The 20449-nt window shown below is 36.0% G+C and overlaps 1 protein-coding gene across 1 annotated transcript in view; it reads left to right on the forward strand.

The window, feature by feature from the left end:
* PEPD (peptidase D) overlaps nucleotides 1-20449 on the forward strand; it is a 253098-nt gene that overhangs the window by 80727 nt on the left and 151922 nt on the right. Inside the window, exons 7-9 of the mRNA XM_074293218.1 lie at nucleotides 3826-3870; nucleotides 15387-15462; nucleotides 19593-19639. Of these exons, the coding sequence (XP_074149319.1) occupies nucleotides 3826-3870; nucleotides 15387-15462; nucleotides 19593-19639 (168 nt within the window). The remainder of the gene's footprint in view (nucleotides 1-3825; nucleotides 3871-15386; nucleotides 15463-19592; nucleotides 19640-20449) is intronic.

The following is a 20449-nucleotide window of genomic DNA, read 5'->3' on the forward strand; positions in this document are numbered from 1 at the left end:
AATAGCAACTCGTATTTGTGTAGTATCTTAAAGCCCACAAAGCACCAATCCTATAAGATAGCCCTATTTTACATGAGGAAACTGAGGCTCAGGGTAGAATTGACATGGATGAAGACTCAGCAGAAAGGACTGGGAAAGATCAGTTAAAGGTGAATCAGGAGAGGTCAGTGTCACAAAAACCTAGAAAGGAGAGCGATCCGTGAAGAGAAGGTGATCAGTGGTGTCATGTCAGAGAGCAAGGGTGCTGAGAAAAGGCCATAAAGATCCAGCAATTGGTAACCTTGTGAAGTAAATATCAAATATTATTCTTATTATTGGTGTTCGTGGAATCTTAGGATCCTAGCAGAGAGTTGGAAGGAGCCTTAGAGACCATCTAATTCAATCCACTTATTTTTCAGATGAGGAATTTGGAATCCAGAGGGATTGTGACTCCAAATCCACTGTTCTTTCCATTATATTTTGATCCTTTTCTTTATTTTGTTAGATAAGACACTACTGCTATGCTTGTAAAGCTTAGAATCTAGGGAAGAGATATGGCATACTGAGATAATTATAATAAACAGTTTTATTTAATAAGTAACATTAGCAAGGTACAAAACAAAGGATTATATATGTCGTAGGACTGGGGTTCTTAGTATAGCATCTTTCAATTTGTTCTTTTTCATCTACTCCCACCACCAGCCCCCAAAAAGGGTATCCCAGAAGTCTTTATTCAATTAGCTTAGAGCTGCTGTAAGCCTTTTGAGATACCTTAATACTTAGTTTCCTTTGTAATCCTGTGCATTTTATTTTACACATTTAAAAGTATTATTCTGAGAAGGGTTTAATAGGCTATAGCAGACTGCCAAAGGAATCAGTGAGGGAAAAATGGGTTAACAACCTCTGCTCTGAACTTTTGTTCAGAATCAATCAGGAAAAACTTTGGGTTGAAGGTAGGACTTGAATTGTAATTTAAAGAACAGATAGAAACAAATGAAAAAGAGGGAGGGAAGTAGGGCATTCCATTCATAAGATATTGTATCAAAGGCATGGATATGGGAAAGCATACATGAAGCATATTTGGGAAACAGAAAAGAATTCTACCTCCATGTTGCCATTGTTTTATTGATATTGTCTTGTTCTTGCCTTCCTTGTTCGAGCTTGAGCTTTTAGAGAAAAGGGAGCATAGAGAGTGAAGGGGATGTTCAGGCCACATCCCTGCTTTACCTTTTCCCGAGGCTTCATCTGCTTTTCAGTTTCTTTTGCCTAGCGGGCCTTCTCCTTCAGGCGGACCAGTCTAAGCTGGTTGTGTATCCTAGCTTCTTAAAACTGCCCAGCCCACATTAGCGATACTCACTAATTTTGCAGTCACTAGCACGCTCTTCATTCCCTCGGACATTGCTTTCCCTAATGTCATGCTGACATTTGACTAAATGTGAGACAAAATCTAGGTTGTCTTCTTGATTTATGTTGTCTGCTCCTTTCTCTTCCCTGTGACCTGTTTATTCTTCTTTGAGTTTCTTGATGTCCTTTGTCTGCCTCTTTTACATTTTGTGAATAGTACTTTGACTTTCAAAGATTCCCCCCCTTTTTTTTTAAGTGGGGGGAGATCTGGACATTTTGAACTAAATTGTTCTTTGTCATTATATAAGCAGTGAATGTTGGCATATTCTCATTGCCATAGGGAATACTGTGATATTCCTAAACTCCCTCCTCATCACATCCTTGGCTTATGGCCCATGATCCCCATGATTACCTGTTACATTGTTATAGCACTAATGTTTTCATTTCCTTCTTCATAGTAGATAGACAACAATAAAACATCCACAAAGATTCTGCTCAGAAGAAAAAAAAAAACAAACAACAACTAAGTGAAGGCTGTGTTGTTGTGTCTGTGATCATACTTACTTATATCTTGTTCCCGGTCTGTTTTCACAAGCATTTGTCACTGGGTCCAGTTTTCTGTGCCTGTGACTGTGAAAGTGTGACCATGTGTCTGACTTTTACCTTTTGCAAGTTGAAGGTTGAACTTTGAGATATGTATTTTTTGTGACTGGCATTTTTGCTATATTTGGCTTTGGGAATGCACATCAGGCCAACACTTTCTTTCTTTGCTTCATGTTATACTATTTTCTAGCCAGCCCTAATTTTTTACGTAACTTTTTTTCCATCGGCAGTATGTGCCTTGTAAACTAACTTAGTTGCCAGGTATCTCGCATCCTTTATTAGTAAAGGCAAAGGAACTTTGATCTTTTTATATATGGGTGACTTTGTGAAGGCTTAAATTTCATTTTCAGCTTTGCTCAAAAAGCAAAGTTGTTGCTTTCATCCATCATGATGCTTACTTCACTCAAAATAATTCCCATATTCTGACTTTCACTAAGGAAACAGCTTGTTGTCAATAACATGCCCTAGAAGATAGAGAAAAAGGATGTTGGACCTGAAACCAGAAAAGATCTGACTTTATATCCTATCCCTGAAACTTACTGTGATTGTGGTTAGGTTCCCTAGTTCTTTGGGCCCATTTCTTCAAATGTGAAATGAGGATGACAGTAACATAGGATTAGTGTGAAGTTCAAAGGAGTAGCATATATAAGTAGGTGAATATGTAACATAATAACTGAGGCAGGTAGCCCTTTAAGAGTATAAACACACAGCAACAAGATTATACGATGATCAATTCTGATGGCTGTTTTCAACATTGAGATGATTCAGACCAGTTCCAGTGATCTTGTGATGATGAGAACCATCTGGGAACTGAATGTGGATCACACATAGAATTTTCACTTCATGTTGTGGTTTGCTTGAATTTTATTTTCTCATTTTTCTTTTTTTTTACTTTTTGATCTGATTTTTTTGTGCGATGAGAAAATTATATAAATATGTATGGCTATATTGGATTTAATATATATATATATTTTTACCATGTTTAACATATATTGGATTACCTACCATCTAGGGAACGGGATGGGGAGATGGGGGAAAAATTGGAACACAAGGTTTATCAAGGGTGAATGTTGAAAAATTATCCTTGCATATGTTTTAAAAATAAAAAAAACTTCAATTAAAAAATAACTTTACAAACCTTGCACCGTTATAGAGAAATGTTAATTATCATTACTTATTTCACCTAACAACCCCTGTGGAGTGATTTCATAGCAGAAGGTAATTCTGTATTTGTTGTAGATCTGCTCTTATCTGAGTGACTCCTCCACTTCATCTGTCCTAGGAATGTTATCATACTTAGCTTAATTTTTAAAAATTAAATGTATGAAGTGCTGTGAGCCACTCATATATGTGTTCTGCAAATAGACGTGCTTGTCATTGCTACACTTCATGTACACTTTTGGAGTCTCTTTGGTCATTTTGGTTTATAGCTAACTAATTTCTTGAAATGAGAACTAAACATTATGACCCTAATTTTAGTGGCTATTTGGCAAGAGTTTCTTTTCTTCCTTTGGAGTCATTCACAGCAAGTAGTCAGAGGCCCTGAAAGGGTTTTCCAGAGGCAGATCTAGAAGACTTTAGTAGTTCAGTAATTGATCAATCTGTATATATGAATAGAAGTTCTTTGCTATAGAGAACAAGGCTAAAGTTTGTTTTTATTTTTATCTTTTTTTGGTAATATTATGTTAAAACAACTTAGATGGAAAATTTTACATGCACTTACTATTTTGTTCTGTTTTGTATTGTAGTTTGTCACTTTTCTTGGTCTATGATATTTTGTTTAAGTAGTTTTTGAATCTTTTATTATTGCCCAATCCAGGGCTTTATATATCTTAGGAGTTTCACAAATGTTTGTTAATTGAATTGATGCATTTTATTGTGTGTTTTTTTTTTTGACAGGTTCAAAGTCAACAATACCATTCTTCATCCAGAAATTGTGGAATGGTGAGTGTTAATTCTTAAATTTATTTATCTCTCAGAAGTGGCCTTCTCCCTCTCATCCCTTCCATCATACCTAGGCACCAGGTATTCATTCCTTAGCTTTTTCCTCTATATAGGATCAGGTTCCAAAACCACATCCAATCAAGAGCTTAAAAGAAGAGATGAGGTGGTAACTAGGACCAGAACTTAATGAGAATATCAGTCAAATTCTAGGTATAAGGCAGAAGTGAGAAGCTGGGTGACAGTTGACCAGAGATTGAGGTTTCAAATCAAGGAGAGAGTCCTTTCTACAACAAATTGGTGGCACACTCTCAGAGATATTGGTAAAAAGACTATGATTATGTTATCATCAGTGTATTGGAGGCTTGTGACACCTTTGCTCAGTCTCTAATGTGAAGCAAAAGTGGTGAGACTCTCCTAAAGAGAAGACAAGTACAGGATGGCCATAACTCCAACCAAGTCCAGCCCCCTAATAGTGGACTGTTATTGAAGTTTGAAAGAGGTTACTGAAATTTCTTCTGAGAATACGGTTATCTGAAAAGACTGGCTGGAGTTCTTTAATAATATTTTCTTTTGAAAAAATCCCTTCTAACTTCTTTTCACCAATTTTAACTCTGAAATGGCTTTGCTACTGCTGTCACCTGAAATTCTCTCTCTGAGCCATAACTGCTCACAGGATCCACATCTTATCTCTGTGCTGATGGATCAACAATGTCCTGTCAATATTTTCTTGACTCCTAAGAGATAAAGCATTAGGTCATGGTTCAGAAAGAAGTGAACTTTAATTCTAGTTAAATCCCATGGTTCTAAGATGAACTTTGCTTCATAAGAATGTATCCTAATGTTATGAAAACGATCACCCGAAGGAGAAATGATTTGACACTCATTGCAAACAGCAGTTTTATAAATGTCACATCATTATAGCTTCCTTTGGGATGGGTTTTAATGGCAAGGGTCCTTTGCTGTTCTTGTGACTATAGTAATTCTCAGTGAAATCCATTGTAATCATCATAATTGCCTGCCCAGAAATGAAAGTGATGCTGGATGGAGCGAGTGTTGATGTTTCTCCCTAATTTCATATGAAATTGTCTTTCCCATGATGTCAATTACAACTTATTAGTGCATTCAAATGATACCACTGTGTCCTATTGGTTTTATTCCTTCTCCCTCTTCAGAAAGTGTGATTGTGTCTAGGCACTTAGCTCCATTTAAACCCTAAACAACTATTACAGACCTGGGAGTCAGGAATCCTGGGCTCTACTCCCAACTCTGTTACTGATTCTCTATGTGACTATGGGCAAATCCCTTCCCTCCTTGGGTTCTCATTTTCCTCACTATAAAAGGAAGTCTTTCCCCTATTTTCTCTCCCTTTCTCCTCCCATCAAGTGAATCATTCATCAGTTCTAATCAGGAACTCCACATTGGTTTTATTAAGGTAGCAAAACCTTCTCAACAGTGGGCCAAACTTGCTTTTAATCTTCTCAATCCCATACTCCCTAAGATAGAGCACACCTGTCTTCACAATGGTGGGGAGGGTTTATGAAGGAGAATACAAAGCTAAGTTTTCCCCACTCTGCCAGTGTCAGTATAAAAGGGTGTTAGGAAGAAGGGAAGGGCAAACCAGCAATGAAGCAAAAAAAAAACACAAAAAAAAAACCCATTTCTTTCTGCCTAGGCATTGTACCACCCATTTCTTTTGCCGATTTACTTTGTTCACTGTGTATCTCAGGCATGGGATCAGTTCTCATTCCCTGAATATGTAGCATGATACCTGAGGCAGGCAGCCCCTTAAAAGTACATGTGAACCTTGATTGGGATGAAGCCTGGACTTTGCATGGTAGTCTGGATAGCAGTGTAGATATAAGATCATGCAAATGACTGTGAGAGTTAATGACATTAGAAAGCCTTCTTGCAGCCATGCACCTGGTTTGCAGGTGTCTCATGCAGCTGAGGGAATTGGGGACAACAGTCCTATGGCATTGAAGGCAGTGTCTACTGCACGACTGAATCTGAGTACTGGATTTCATTCATTATTCATAGTCCTGATGAATGGATAATATTGATGACCTGTTTTTATGGTGAAGGACATTTCTTTCTCAACTGGAATAAAAGAAGTGACTTGTATTCCTACCCCACGAAGATTTTTATAATTGTCATAGTTTCTGCACCTTATTAATCTTTTTGGGAGAACATAGGCCTCTCCCTTTGGCTTGGATCCTGGCAGTATAAATGCCTTGAAATGAGTGCACAAAATGTGAAGCCCTTAGCACATTTCCTGACCACAGAAACCAATCTGGTTCTGTTAAATGTACCATCATACTGAGTACCTCAGTGTTTTGCTCCCATTGAGCCTCTCTTGAAAAGTCCAAGGTTTCAAGCAGCTTTGCCAGAATTGCACCTCTGATAGTGCAAAGGCCTGGATAATTCAAAGTTATTGCCTCACACATCTGTTTTGCCACTGGATACCATTTTGCTTTCAAGTTGGGGGAGGGATGAGGCTTATAAAAATGCCCAGGTCCAGATGACAGAGTTGCAGTTGCTGCTGATATATTGGGCCATACAATATGGCTTCTCATGTTAGTTGTTTACACACCTGTGCACACACTAACCTGTAAGGGCTCAGAATTTAGAATTTCTCAAGAAAGAGCCTGAGTGATCTGCAGGCATCTGCTTCCTAGAGCAGCTGAAGCTTCATTTTTACGTTTTTGCTATTCAAGTGTTATCCATTTCCTTGTGGCGACTGTTTTATCGTACACCATTATCTGAAGCAAATGCCTTGTGAATTCCTGTAAATTCTAATGTAATCATATTCTTCTCCACAAACATGAGATCATAGCTGATAATTTCTTCTCTTACTATGGGTATTGTAGTTTCAATATGTACAAGTCTGAAGTTGAAACTTAATAAGAACAGAATTTTGGCTTTTGTAATTTAGAATATACTTCTTCCCTGTTTTGCAAGATTAAATTATTCTGAAGGTAGGGGGAGAAAAATAAAAGGAGACTTTTTTTCCCTGAAAAATCATAGAGGAATGATAGAAATTGCTGTTAGAATTTTGGAATTTTTAAGTGAGTTTGTTTTAAACTAAGTCATTCTATTTTTAGAGCTGCTAATTGAAGTAAAATTATTATGAGTATATTAATTAGGCAGTTGGATAAGATGCATATCTCTACATTCCTGCTTTTTCAATGTCCATACCGTACCCTGAGGTACCAATGGAGCATAGCATAGTAGAGGAGAATGTATCATGAGATCTAATAGTTTCAATGATTTGTCCCTTGGCCTAGATAAGAAGAGAGTGACTAAATATTCCTAGGTAAAGAATTAGGGTTTTGGATTTAGTTTGACCTTCAGTGCATTTTAGGAAATCATTGAGAATCACAGAATACTAGAGCAAGACTGGATAATACTAGGTATTTGCCTAAGATTAAGTTAATTTATCTTTTTTGTTTTTAATAGAGATATTTTTAGCCCCCAGTTAGCAAACAAACAAAAAACAATCAGAACATTTGATTCCCCAAGCATTTTGTGTTACTGAGGTTTTACTCTACATCAAAAAACAAGAGACAAGGCACATAGGGAGAACAATCAGATCTGAAAATATGGCCCATACACATGTAATTAGGATAATCAAGTAAAATTGAGGAATTGAATGCATTGGACTTTATGCCCAGAAATTTGAGTCACTTCAAAAGTCCATACCATCTGGAACTTGAGGTACCTCCATTATCTCTTGTTCACCCTCTACCACAAGACTTTACATTGAAGCAAATAAAAATCTCACTTAAAAAAATACATTTGAAAATTCATTCATTTTCGTAAGACCCTCATTTCTTTGTAAGGACTAATGGATTATACATTTACATGCCTATTTCCTCTTGATACATGGAGCCCATCTTTTTCTATCCCTGCCTTTGGAGAGCTTTAGTCTTCAGTTTTATCCTGTTAGTCACTGATGAGTTTCAGAGCAGGGTAAGGGTGATTGCTGAAAGACCTTCTAGCTATATAGAGGGTAAGACCCCAGAAGGGCAGTGTTTAGTTTATCTTTCAGCATGACTTTTTAAAAGTTTCTTTGTTCATATCAAATTGTCTTAAAGATCAATTTAAGAAATACTTCATTTTGTCTTGCTACTGTTTTAATCATTGTACCATTCATGTCTTCTTTAACTGATGTCTTAATTCTGCACTTAAGCCCCAAGGCAAGTTTGTGAAGGGAGAACATTTAAAAAGTCCTACAGATAAATCTTTTTTTGTCAAGTTTTCTCTCTCTCTCTTTCTGTCTCTCTCTTTCTTTCCCCCCCCTTCTCTCTCCCTCTTTCCTTTCTTCCCTCCCTCTCTCTCTTTTTCTCTCCTTCCTTCGCTCTCTCTTTCCTATCTCATGGCAGATCATGTATCAGATGACCCTAAAACTTCCAAGTTTGAGTGAGTTTTATTCTTTTAATTGGCCCAGCTTTCTTGCCTTTTGACATCTTCCCCCAAACTTAGAATCACTTTATGTTCTAAAAGGAAGGAATCTTCATGCTCATTTTGTCTAGCACCCTCATTTGCAGAAGGGAAAGAAAGCTTTTAGACATGAAGTCACTCAACAAAGCAATTTAGCAACTTAATATCAGAATCAGGGTTAGAAGCCTAGTCATACTTCTCTTCCTCAAAATTTTTAGTAACTCCTTATTTTGTTAACCAAAGAACATTCATCAGACTCCTTTGCCTGGTGTTTGAGGCCAGGTATTAACTAGTACCTGTGTCACCTTTCCAGATTTCCCTCATTTCTTTCACCAGCAATACTGATGCAATGGAAAGAGCTCTGGGTTTGGAATCCTGTTTTTAAATCCCCATACTGCCATTTATGACCTATATGATTTTGGGTTGGTCATATTACTTCTTTAGGGCTCAGTTTCCTCCCTGTTAAAATGAGAGTAGATTAAAACCATTTTCCAATTGATAAATGGTCAAAGGATATGAATAGACAATTCTCAGATGATGAAATTGAAATTATATCCACTCAAATGAAAGTGTTCCAAATCACTACTGATCAGAGAATTGCAAATTAAGACCACTCTGAGATACCACTACACACCTGTCAGATTGGCTAAGATGACAGGAACAAATAATAATGAATGTTGGAGCAGATGTGGGAAAACTGGGACACTAATACATTGTTGGTGGAGTTGTGAAAGAATCCAGCCATTCTGGAGAACAATTTGGAACTATGCCCAAAAAGTTATCAAACTGTGCATACCCTTTGATCCAGCATTGCTGCTATTGGGCTTATATCCCAAAGAAATACTCAGGAGAGGAAAGAGACCTGTATGTGCCAAAATGTTTGTGGCAGCCCTTTTCATAGTGGCTAGAAACTGGAAGATGAATGGATGTCCATCAATTGGAGAATGGTTGGATAAATTATGGTATATGAAGGTTATGGAATATTATTGTTCTGTAAGAAATGACCAGCAGGAGGAATACAGAGAGGCTTGGAGAGACTTACATCAACTGATGCTGAGTGAAATGAATAGAACCAGAAGATCGCTGTACACTTCAATGCTGTATGAAGATGTATTCTGATGGAAGTGGATATCTTCAACATAAAGAAGATCCAACTCACTTCCAGTTGATCAATGATGGACAGAAATAACTACACCCAGAGAAGGAACACTGGGAAGTGAATGTAAATTGTTAGCACTACTGTCTTATCTACCCAGGTTACTTATACCTTCGGAATCTAATACTTAATGGCATTTACACACATATATTGTATCTAGGTTATATTGTAACACATGTAAAATGTATGGGATTGCCTGTCATCAAGGGGAGGGAGTAGGAGGGAGGGGATAATTTGGAAAAATGAATACAAGGGATAATGTTATTAAAAAAAATTACTCATGCATATATACTGTCAAAAAATTATAAATAAAATTTTAAAAAATAAAAAAAAAATGAAAGTAGATTAGATGTTAGCTAAGAATTACTAAATCTGTGATCCTGTGACCACTGGATTTAGTCCTTCAGTCTAGCTAGACTGCTGTTTGTCCCCTGAACATTCCCTGGGCCTTCTTGCTTCCATTTCCTTGCTTGTGATTTCCCTCACCCTCATTAACTATTGAATTTCAACTCAAATGCCATCCCCTCTCCTTAGATGTCACCTTATACTTTGTCTTACATTCTGATTTATTCAGGTGATATATATATATTATATACTAGTTTGGTTCAGCTTTACAAGCAGTTATTAAACTTACATTATGCCAAGTATCATTCTGAGTGATAGATATATACATTCAAAAATGAAATAATCTCTGCCTTCAATTTCTTGGGGATAAAAATTTTACCTACTTTTCATTTCCTTTGGCTCAGTACAACACTCTTCATACAGTAGGTGTTAAATTGTTGTTGATTAAATCGAAGTGGACCCTTGTCTCCTGACTCCTAAACTCCCCTAATCTATTGTTTTTCCCATTCTCAACTTCACTAAACGACTTGATATTTCTTGATTTAAGAATATACTTCTTATGTCTGTATGACTAAATTCCATTTGTTATTCATTGAAAGAATGCTTTTAATATTCATAGCTACTATTATATTAAACATTATACATGCATATAGATTTATTGATGGAAAAATTTAGAATTGTATAGAAGACTGCTTTAGCTCTATTTATTATTTCTCTATTAGCATCAGTATTAATCTATAAGGAGCCCTTAGGAAGGGAACAAGTATTTATTAAAATGACTACTCCGTGCCAGGCACTAAACTAAGTTTACAAAGATCATCTCATTTGGTTCTCCCAATGATAATACTTATAATAGTTAATATTTATAGAATGTTTACTATGTTTTACAATTATTGTCTCATTTGATCCTTGAAACAACATTGAGAGGTAACATTCTCATTTTACAGGTGAGTAAACTAAGGCAGAAAGGTTAAGTGACTTGCTCAGAGTCACACAGCTAGTGATTGAATTCAAGTCTTCCCAAGTACAGATAGGCTCAGTGTTCTATCTGTTGTGCCACTTCAATGCCTGTGCATCTTCAGTTCTTTGAAGAACTTTAAAAGTAAATTAAAGCCATGACAAATATTTTCTCATTTTCCCCCTGACCATTCTTGAATTATATTTAGCTTGATTAATATACCTTTATCAATCATCTCTTTCCCCTTAGAAATTCATAGACATTGTATAAATACAGACAACAACTTATTTCACTTTCCTTGCTACTTTATGCCCAGAGACAGACATATCCAGCAGGTTTTAGGAAGTGCGAAGAATCTTCTTGTGGAATGCTTAAAAGCATTGCTATTTTCCTCAGAGAATTAAAACTGGTCCTGGTCCTTCTGGTGATGGAGATAACTGAATCCAAGTTGGGAAGAATCCTATTTAGTCCAGTGGCCAGACCAGATTTTGTGTCCAGGGTAAACTATGGATAATTGGTTAAATCTGCGAGGTGCTTCTTACCTTTCACATGACAAAGTTCTATTTTCAGAATTTATTTATTTATTTTTTTACCTTGGATTAAATTGGATCAGGCTGAAGCCCTGCCATATAGATCTCATCTCAGTAATGCAATTGTAGGATAATTCTAACTGGTTCAGTTCATGATACTTTTTTACGTGACCAGAACAAAAATTCAGGGCACACTAAGTAGACCTTCAGTTACAGAAGCTAAAAGTAGAATTGGGGCTTAGGACATGGACTAGGAAACCTGATCATATGGCCATTTTCCTCCATTTTCTCCATTTTCTATAAGCTGGCGTGGTGGCTCGTTTGTGAGCCTGAATGTAGGCATTCGACTCCTTCCCAGAAACAGTCGCTCAGTGACTGAGATCATAATTGGGCTACACCTTTGTCATCTGGACATTGGGAGGCTGGAATCACCCAGTTCTGAAGGAGCTAAAGAACTGCACTGGCTGCCGAGGTGTCAGTGCTGAGACTCTTTGGTTGGCTACCTAACAACAAAGTTTAATAAGCATGGTCCTTTAATAGGGACCAGGCTCACAGGGGTGTCTGTGTCATGTACAGGCTCCCATTCCAGGTGCTTACTAGCTAGTGTGCTAGGGAACTTGCCAGGTACCACCTGGGCTGGCACCCCTCTGCAGCATGGATGACACTTTTCATTTTCTGAAAGGAAACTTCTTTCCATCAGTGAAAGGGAAAAGCTGTTCCTAACAGTCAGACTCTTGCCTCTCTTAAGGAGCAGGGATCTAACTATAAAGAGAATCAGCTCCACATCAGTTGTTGAACATAAAAGAAATAATTCAAACTCAAAAAATCATCATTATTGAATAAACTTGTTCCTGCTCAACCTTGAAAAGAAGCAGCCTTCAGCATTGGCATTTATCATGTGGGAATGATTTCTACACCATAGCCTGTTCTGTGACCAATCTTGTTTCGCTGTAACTCAAGTAGGTTTACTTTTGTATGAAATTGGACAGTCGGTCTTTTCAGCATTGGTGCTGTTCCCACACGTTCCTGCACACACGGAAATGCTCTCGTATCGGTGGCCTTCCAAAACAATACTAAAGACTACAGAAACCATATTCTCTCCCACTCCCAGGCCTCTTCCGCACAGTGTTGAAGAGTTTGTTGTGATGTGTTTGGTGTGTGGCAGGAAATGTGGGGAGCCAGGGAAGACAGATTGGGGAGACTGAGGATCTCTTGAGCTCAGGAGTTCAAGCCACAGGAAGGACCAATCGTGGTTAGTTGCCTGACATTAATAATAGTTTTCAGGAACAGGGGGAAGCTACCAGGCTGCCTAAGGGCTGATCTGTTTGATCATGTTTGAAAAGGAGCACATCTTCAAATCATTATTGATCAGAGAAATGCAAATTAAGACAACTCTGAGATACCACTACATACCTCTCAGATTGGCTAGGAGACAGGAAACAATGATGACCAATGTTGGAGGGAATGTGGGAAAACTGGATCACTGATACATTGTTGGAACTGTGAACGGATCTAAACATTCTGGAGAGCAATTTAGAACTATGCTCAAAAAGTTATCAGACTGTGCATACCCTTTGATCCAGCAGTGTTAGTACTGGGCTTATATTCCAAAGAGATCTTAAAGAAGGAAAGAGACGCATATGTGCAAAAATGTTTGTGGGTCTAGAAACTGGAAACTGAGTGGATGCCCATCAATTGGAGAATGGCTGAATAATTTATGGTATATGAATATTATGGAATGGTATTGTTCTGTAAGAAATGACCAGCAGAATGATTTCAGAGAGGTCTGGAGAGACTTACATGAACTGATGCTGAGTGAAATGAGCAAGACCAGGAGATCATGTACATGGCAACAAGAAGGTTATACGATGATCAATTCTGATGGACGTGGCTCTCTTCAACAGTGAAATGATTCAGGCCGGTTCTAATTGTTCAGTGATGAAGAAAGCCATCTACACCCAGAAAGAGAACTAGGAAATGAGCGTGGACCACAACATAGCATTCTCACTCTTTTCTGTTGTTGTTTGCTTGTGTTTTGTTTTCTTTTGCAGTTTTTCTTTCCTTCTTGATCTGATATTTTTGTGCAGCAAGATAAATGTATAAATATGTGTACATATATTGGATTTAACATATATTTTAACATATTCAACATGTATTGGATTACCTGGCATCTAGGGGAGAGGGTAGAGGGAAGGAGGGGAAAATTTGGAACAGAAGATTTTGCAAGGGTCATTGTTGAAAAATTACCCATGCATATGTTATATAAATAAAAAGCTTTAATAAAAATAAATAAATAAAATTAAATTTAAAAAAAGAAAAGGAGCTTGTCAGAACTCTCAAGCTAATCAGCTATCACTGATATACTTCCAGACTTTGAGAGATAAAGAATCTGGTCCCTCTCCTTCCTCTTCTCCTTCCAAAAAAGAAGTATGAGAAGCCACAGGCTCTGTCATTAGGTAAACACATGTTTGTCATGGGTAGTTTTGTGCTTTTAGTTTCAAAAGAGTGACTATTTCAGGATCTCAACAATTTTATTTCCATTATTTTTAGCCCAAACAAGGGAGTCTATATTATTACAGTTTGAAAAACCAGGAAGATGTGTTTCCTAGAGAGCTCTAAGATAACTAGTTAATATTAGCTCCCAGATTTCCATTGACTGTGAATGTTAAGGGTAGGACATAGTGTGGAGGGAAGCATGGTGTGGCATCTGTGAGCCAAAAAAAGGGCAGCTGTGTGTCCAAAACCCAATGTCATTTATGATTTCATGTAACAGAAATCCTCTTCATTTCTCTGCATTCCTATCAAGATTATGGAAAGAAACTATTCTAACATAATTGTTGTTGCCAAACTGATAAGTGAAAGAAGCTGTCAACTCACAACTTCATAAAGCAGCTCATACCAAAACACATCAAATGTCAAAAATAGACATATTCATGCCTTCTTTCAAGCTGTTCATAAAGTTTAGCAGCCTATTGTGAGAGAAAGGGGAACCTTATTCTTTAACAATAAGGGAGTCCATAACTGGGCTCATTTTGTGAGATTTGGGTCCTGACAACCTTTTGAGAAGTTGTGAATGCTTTCTTTGGTGAAAGGAGTACAAGGTTATAAAAGCCCTGAAGAAAGGAATAAGTTGTGTTCATAATGTCTTTCTGGGGCTTCATGTGAGCAATGAGTTATATCTAGAACAGGAGTTCTTAACTTGGGGCGTACAAACTTAAAGAATATATTTTGATAACTATATTTCAGTGTATTTCTTTGTAATTTTATGAATTTATTTTATGTATTTAAAAACATTCTGAGAAGGGGTTCATCCACGTCATCGGACAGTCAAAAGGATCTATGATGCAAAAAAAAAAAAAAAAAAAAAGAAAGAAAAGAAAAGAAATTTTAACTCAGAAGATACCTTTTTGTGGATCCAAAGCTTTTCTTAGATATTGTTGTGGTTGTCTAGATGAAATGTGCTCAAATAAAGGCAAAAATGAACTCCAGAAGGATTAAAGTGGCTGGTATGTTCTTTTGCCCTTCATTCCTTCAAACTTTTGATATTTTCCTTTATAAAAATGGTCATTGTGGATGGTATTGACAGGCTCTGGTAGCTTTCTCATATAATTTTTGTATGAGAGAAGGGATTAGATACGATTCTAAGATCCACCTAGTAACTTTTTGAGTATTCCATTTATTCAGTAATAAGGGATCTTGTCAAGATATTTGGGGGCACTGATGTGATGGGGAATGAATATATGAAGTCAAAGTCCATGCCTATTAAGCAGTCATAATGGTCTGTCAAGGATACTTCAAAGCATAATAAAGTCACACATTAAGGAACAAGCCTCCCGTTTGGTCAGTTTATTTGAGAGAAAATTGGAATACTGAATTTGCTATTGACATTGTTTGTAGAATTTGGAATTGTTTATTTTGCTTTGTTTTTGCTTAACTTAATATTTTCTTTATTTGAAAAATAGTTATTAGATATAGGAACGTCCTGTTGCTTTTTCACTTCTGACAAAACTGTTCATTAGATTTAAAAGATCTGATTTAAATGTCAATTTTCATCTGATTTATTTCTCACCCTTTTTTTTTTTTAAAGCCGTGTGATTAAGACTGACATGGAGTTGGAAGTTTTACGCTATACCAACAAAGTCTCCAGCGATGCCCATAGAGAGGTAAGGATATTGTTATTACATAGGTTCAGAAAATGTGTTGGGCACTCTTATTTAATGGTCAGACCTTAGAGGGATACACATAAAGATTATGTCTAATTCACTCTGAAGCACAGAACTTGTTGATATGGCATGTATTATATAGGAGATATAATGGTGATTTCACTTTTTCAGTTTTCCCTTAAATATTATTTCTTTATAAGAAGTAAGAGCTCTGAAGACTAAAAAATAAAATAGACTAGCAATTCTCAAACTTTTTGGTTTCAGGACTCCTTTACATTATTAACAATTATTGAGTACTTCAAAGATCTTTTGTTTGTATGGATTATATCTATCAGTATTCATCATATTAGAAATTAAAACTGATATGAAAATATAGTTACTGTCATTTAAAGATGAAAATGAAACCATTACATGTTAAAATATATAACTTTTTTATGAAAAATAACTTTTTCAAAATAAAAAATTAATAAGAAAAGTGGCATTGTTTTACATATTTTTCCAAATTTCTTTGCTGTTTGGATGAATAGAAGTTAGATTTTCATATGTGCTTTTGTGTTCAGTCTGTTGTGATATAGTATTTTGGTTAAAACATGGTTTGTGCTAATGCAGACAAGATCAGAAGTGAAACAATAAATTGGGAAAAGGGTTCTGATAGAGGCCTCATTTCTAAAATATAGAGAATTGACTCAAATTTATAAGAATCTAAGCCATTCTCCAATTGATAAATGGTCAAAGGATATGAACAGACAATTTTCAGATGAAGAAATTAAAACTTTCTAATAATATGAGAAGGTGCTCCAAATCACTATTGATCAGAGAAATGCAAATTAAGACAACTCTGAGATACTACTACACACCTGTCAGATTGGCTAAGATGACAGGAAAAGACAAGGATGAATATTGGAAGGGATGTGGGAAATCTGGGACACTGATACATTGTTGGTGAAGTTGTGAACAGATCCAACCATTCTGGAACAGTTTGGAACTGCGCTCAAAAAGTTATCAAACTGTGCATATGCTTTGACCCAGCAGTGTTTCTACTGGGCTTGTATCCCAAAGAGATCTTAAAGAAGAGAAAGGGACCCATATGTGCAAAAAATGTTTGTGGCAGCCCTTTTTGTAGTTAGCAAGGACCTGGAAACTGAGTGGGTGCCCATCAATTGGAGAGTGGCTGAATAAATTATGGTATATGAATGTTATGGAATATTATTGTTCTGTAAGAAATGACCAGCAGGATGATTTCAGAAAGGCCTGGAGAGACTTACATGAACTGATGCTGAGTGAAATGAGCAGGACCAGGAGATCATTATACACGGCAACATCAATATTATACTATGATCAGTTCTGATGAATGTGGCTTTTTCCAACAATGAGATGATTGATGCCACTTCCAATAATCTTGTGATAAAGAGAGCCATCTACACCCAGAGAACAACTGTGGGAACTGAATGTGGATCATAACATAACATTCTCACTTTTTGTTGTTTGCTTGCATTTTGTTTTCTTACTCATTTACTTTATTTTTTTGATCTTATTTCTCTTGTGCAGCAAGAGAATTGTATACATATGTTTATACGTATTGGATTTAACATATGTATTAACATGTTAAATGTTTAACATATATTGAATTGCTTGCCATTTAGGGGAGGAAGTGGGGGGAAGGAGGGGAAAATCTGAAACACAAGGCTATGCAAGGGTCAGTGTTGTCAAATTGTCTGTGCACATGTTTTTAAAATTAAAAGCTTTTTTTTTTTTTAAATATATACATATGTATAGTTTGTGAAGAAAATCTTAACTCACATAGTAATGGCATGGGGATTTTTTTTTTCATAATCAAATGAGCCTTAGTGTTGTTATAAAAATAGTTTTGATCTAGTAGATCCCCTAAAAGAATCTCAGGGAAAACCAGGTATCCAAGATCCCCATTTTGTGCACCACTGGAATAGATATCAAGAGCTAAGAGGCTTAGGTTGTAGGAGACAATGGCAGCTTTGTTTACACATCTAAAAATGGGAAAAACAGAACTGTCCCACTCCGTAGGATTGGCAGTATGAATCATTTGTAAAAAAAAGGTATGCCCCAGATGAAAAGGGTAATTAAAATAGGGGCTCTCTTTCTTGGCACTCTGCTTAATTTTTAAAACTCTTTCTCAATAATGATCCTAAAAGTAACATTTGTAATCATTTACTTTTTTAATTAAATTTTATTTTCATCAAAATCTACCATTTTATTTCCCACCACTTCCCTTTGAGAAAGCAAGAAAAACAAATCTTTTTACAAACATGTATAGTTAAGTAAAACAAATTCTCATGTAGTCTGTATCCCTTCACCTCTCCCCCCACCCCCCTCAAAATAAGTCTCAGTCTGGACTTTTAAGGTTTCAGGTTAGAGGTGAATGGTGTTTTAACATATAGAACTTTTTTTTTGGAAGCCTCAGTGTTGTGACTTGCCCAGGGTCACACAACTAGTAAATATGCAGGGCTAGATTTGAACTCAGGTCCATCTAACTCCAGGACTAGTACTCTATTCACTGTACTAACTAGCTGCCCTTGTAGAGTATTTTTAAAAATGTGAATATTAATAACTTAGATTTTTTTTTCTCTGAAAACTATTGAAATCCTCTGACCATATATCAATTGAGGAGTTCCTACTTGACTTCTCTTCTAATTTTAGCTTCATTGATTTTGTTTGTACAGACATATATGTAATCAAAATTGTTCATTGTATCTTCTTTGATCCTCTCTGTCTCGTTTGTTCATAAACCTTTCCCCAATCCCTAGTCTTTTTTGCTCCTCTAATTTGTTTATGATGTTATCTTTATGTCATATACACATTTGAAGTTTATTCTGCATTATGAGGTGAATTATTTCTCAGGCTTTTAGCTAAGATCAATTGTGGAGTTTGAAATGAAATTGTTGGTCTAAATCTAATTTCTTTCCAGTTGTCTAGCTGTTTTTATCAAATAGTGAATTTTTGACCCCATAGCAGAATCTTTGGGTTTATTGAACATTAGGCTACTTTTTATCTATTATTTACTTTCATACAATCTGTTCCACTGATCAATTCTCTATGTCTTAACTAGTGTCAAATTGTTTTGATGATTATAGATTGTATAGCTTGAGATTTGGTATTTCGAGGCCCTTTTCATTTGATTTTAAAAAAAAAAATAAACTAATGCCTGTGACTCTCTTGACCTTCTATTCCTCCAGATGAATACTCTATAAAGTAATCCTTTGGTAGTTAGAGTGATAGGGTCCTGCCTAAGTAAATTAATTTGGATACTATTGTCATTTTTATTATATTGACTTGTACTAGCCATGTGCCATGAATATTTCTCAAATTATTTATATTTTTAATTGTGTAAATAGTATTTTATAATTATTTTCATAAGTCTTACATGTTTTGCCAAGTAAATTTTTAAGTAATTTATAGTTTGTGTGGAAATTTTAAGTGGAATTTTACTTGCTCTCCCTGCTAGATTTTGTTGGTGATAGACACAAATGCTTTTGATTTATGTAGGTTCAATCCTTTTTTTTCTTAACAAGCAGCTTTGGGATTAAAAATTTAGAACTGGAAAGGGTATCCCTCCATACATGAGAAATAAAAGATTTAATAAGAATTATATTTCTAGAAAGGTTTCAGAAAAAGGAATTCTAGATCTGGCAAGTAGTATAACACTAAATTCTTCAGTAGGAAAAGCAGCTTTGTGTTGGGAAATAGATAAAGGTTTTTATGTACTGTAATCCTTATACTGATTAATTTTCTTTGTATTTCACAAAAGTTAAACAAAGGGAAAACTTTTAGTGATAATCATCATAGCTTTCTTAGCATTAAGTATTCACTAAACATATTTTGATTAAACTTTTATGTTTGGAATTGACTTCAGTAAGGTATTTCTATATTTATGGTTTCAGAATAAGAATTCTCCGTAACAATTTAGTTAACCTATATGATTTAGTGAGTATTTTTGAGAGTTCCCATTTACCATATTTCTGTACTCTATGCATATGGAGTTATTTTCATGAAAGAGGGTCTTGTGAAAATGAAAATGTTGCACTATAAATAGTTTATAGGACAGTATTACTTCATGTTCTTAATACAAATATCTTTGGTTAATATCTGTCTTACAGGTCATGAAAGCAGTAAAAGTGGGAATGAAGGAATATGAGTTGGAGAGGTAAGCCCATCTTGTTTCTTTAAGTAAAGATTGAAATGTAAAAAACTAGTAATTTGTGTCCCCAGAAAAGGGACAGATGAGGCCCGGCATTGACAGCACTGATTGAGTAGGGATTATGAATACCACTTCTAGATGGGACTGAAAAATTAGTTTTCTTTTTGCTGTAGCCAATTCATTGGTTCTTGGCAGTGTATTTGATCGTAATAATCTTTGATTACTTTTCAATATGGTTTAGTGCCCCATCATTCTGTACTTGGACTTTCTTTCTGTAATTTACAAGAAACTTTACAAAATAGTCATTATTGAGGTTTGAAAGACTCTAGGAAAAACAGTTTGCCGGTTTTATATGTAAACATTGCCATCATTTCTGCTGTGCTCAGAGGATTTAATCTGTGATGGTTTAAGAGGCTCGTAAAATGTTTTGAAGGGTTCAATTAGACTGCAACTTCAATTAGATGAGCAAGGAAGGTTGATCATCAGTTAGAATTGCAGGACTTGGAATGAGGAATACATGGGTTCAGATATCACCTTAGACTGATTTTCTGTGTCATACTCAAGGATGTCACTTAACCTCTCTGTGTCTGTGTATCTTTGTTGGTAAACTGAATTGGCTGGATTCTGTGGCCTCTAAGGTCCTTTCTGCTACTTAGTCTTTGATATTTCGATCTTATGACCTCTGGGAAGGGGGAAGAGGATATTGATCTTACCAGCATAGTCCTCTGGACTATCACCAGCTTGACTTTACCCAGAAATGTGGCCACATTTCTAGAACAAGGAACAAAAGACTGGGTGGAAGTTAAGTCTAAAAGA

The sequence above is a fragment of the Sminthopsis crassicaudata genome, chromosome 2 (assembly GCF_048593235.1).
Source record: "Sminthopsis crassicaudata isolate SCR6 chromosome 2, ASM4859323v1, whole genome shotgun sequence".
In the NCBI taxonomy this organism is placed as follows: domain Eukaryota; kingdom Metazoa; phylum Chordata; class Mammalia; order Dasyuromorphia; family Dasyuridae; genus Sminthopsis; species Sminthopsis crassicaudata.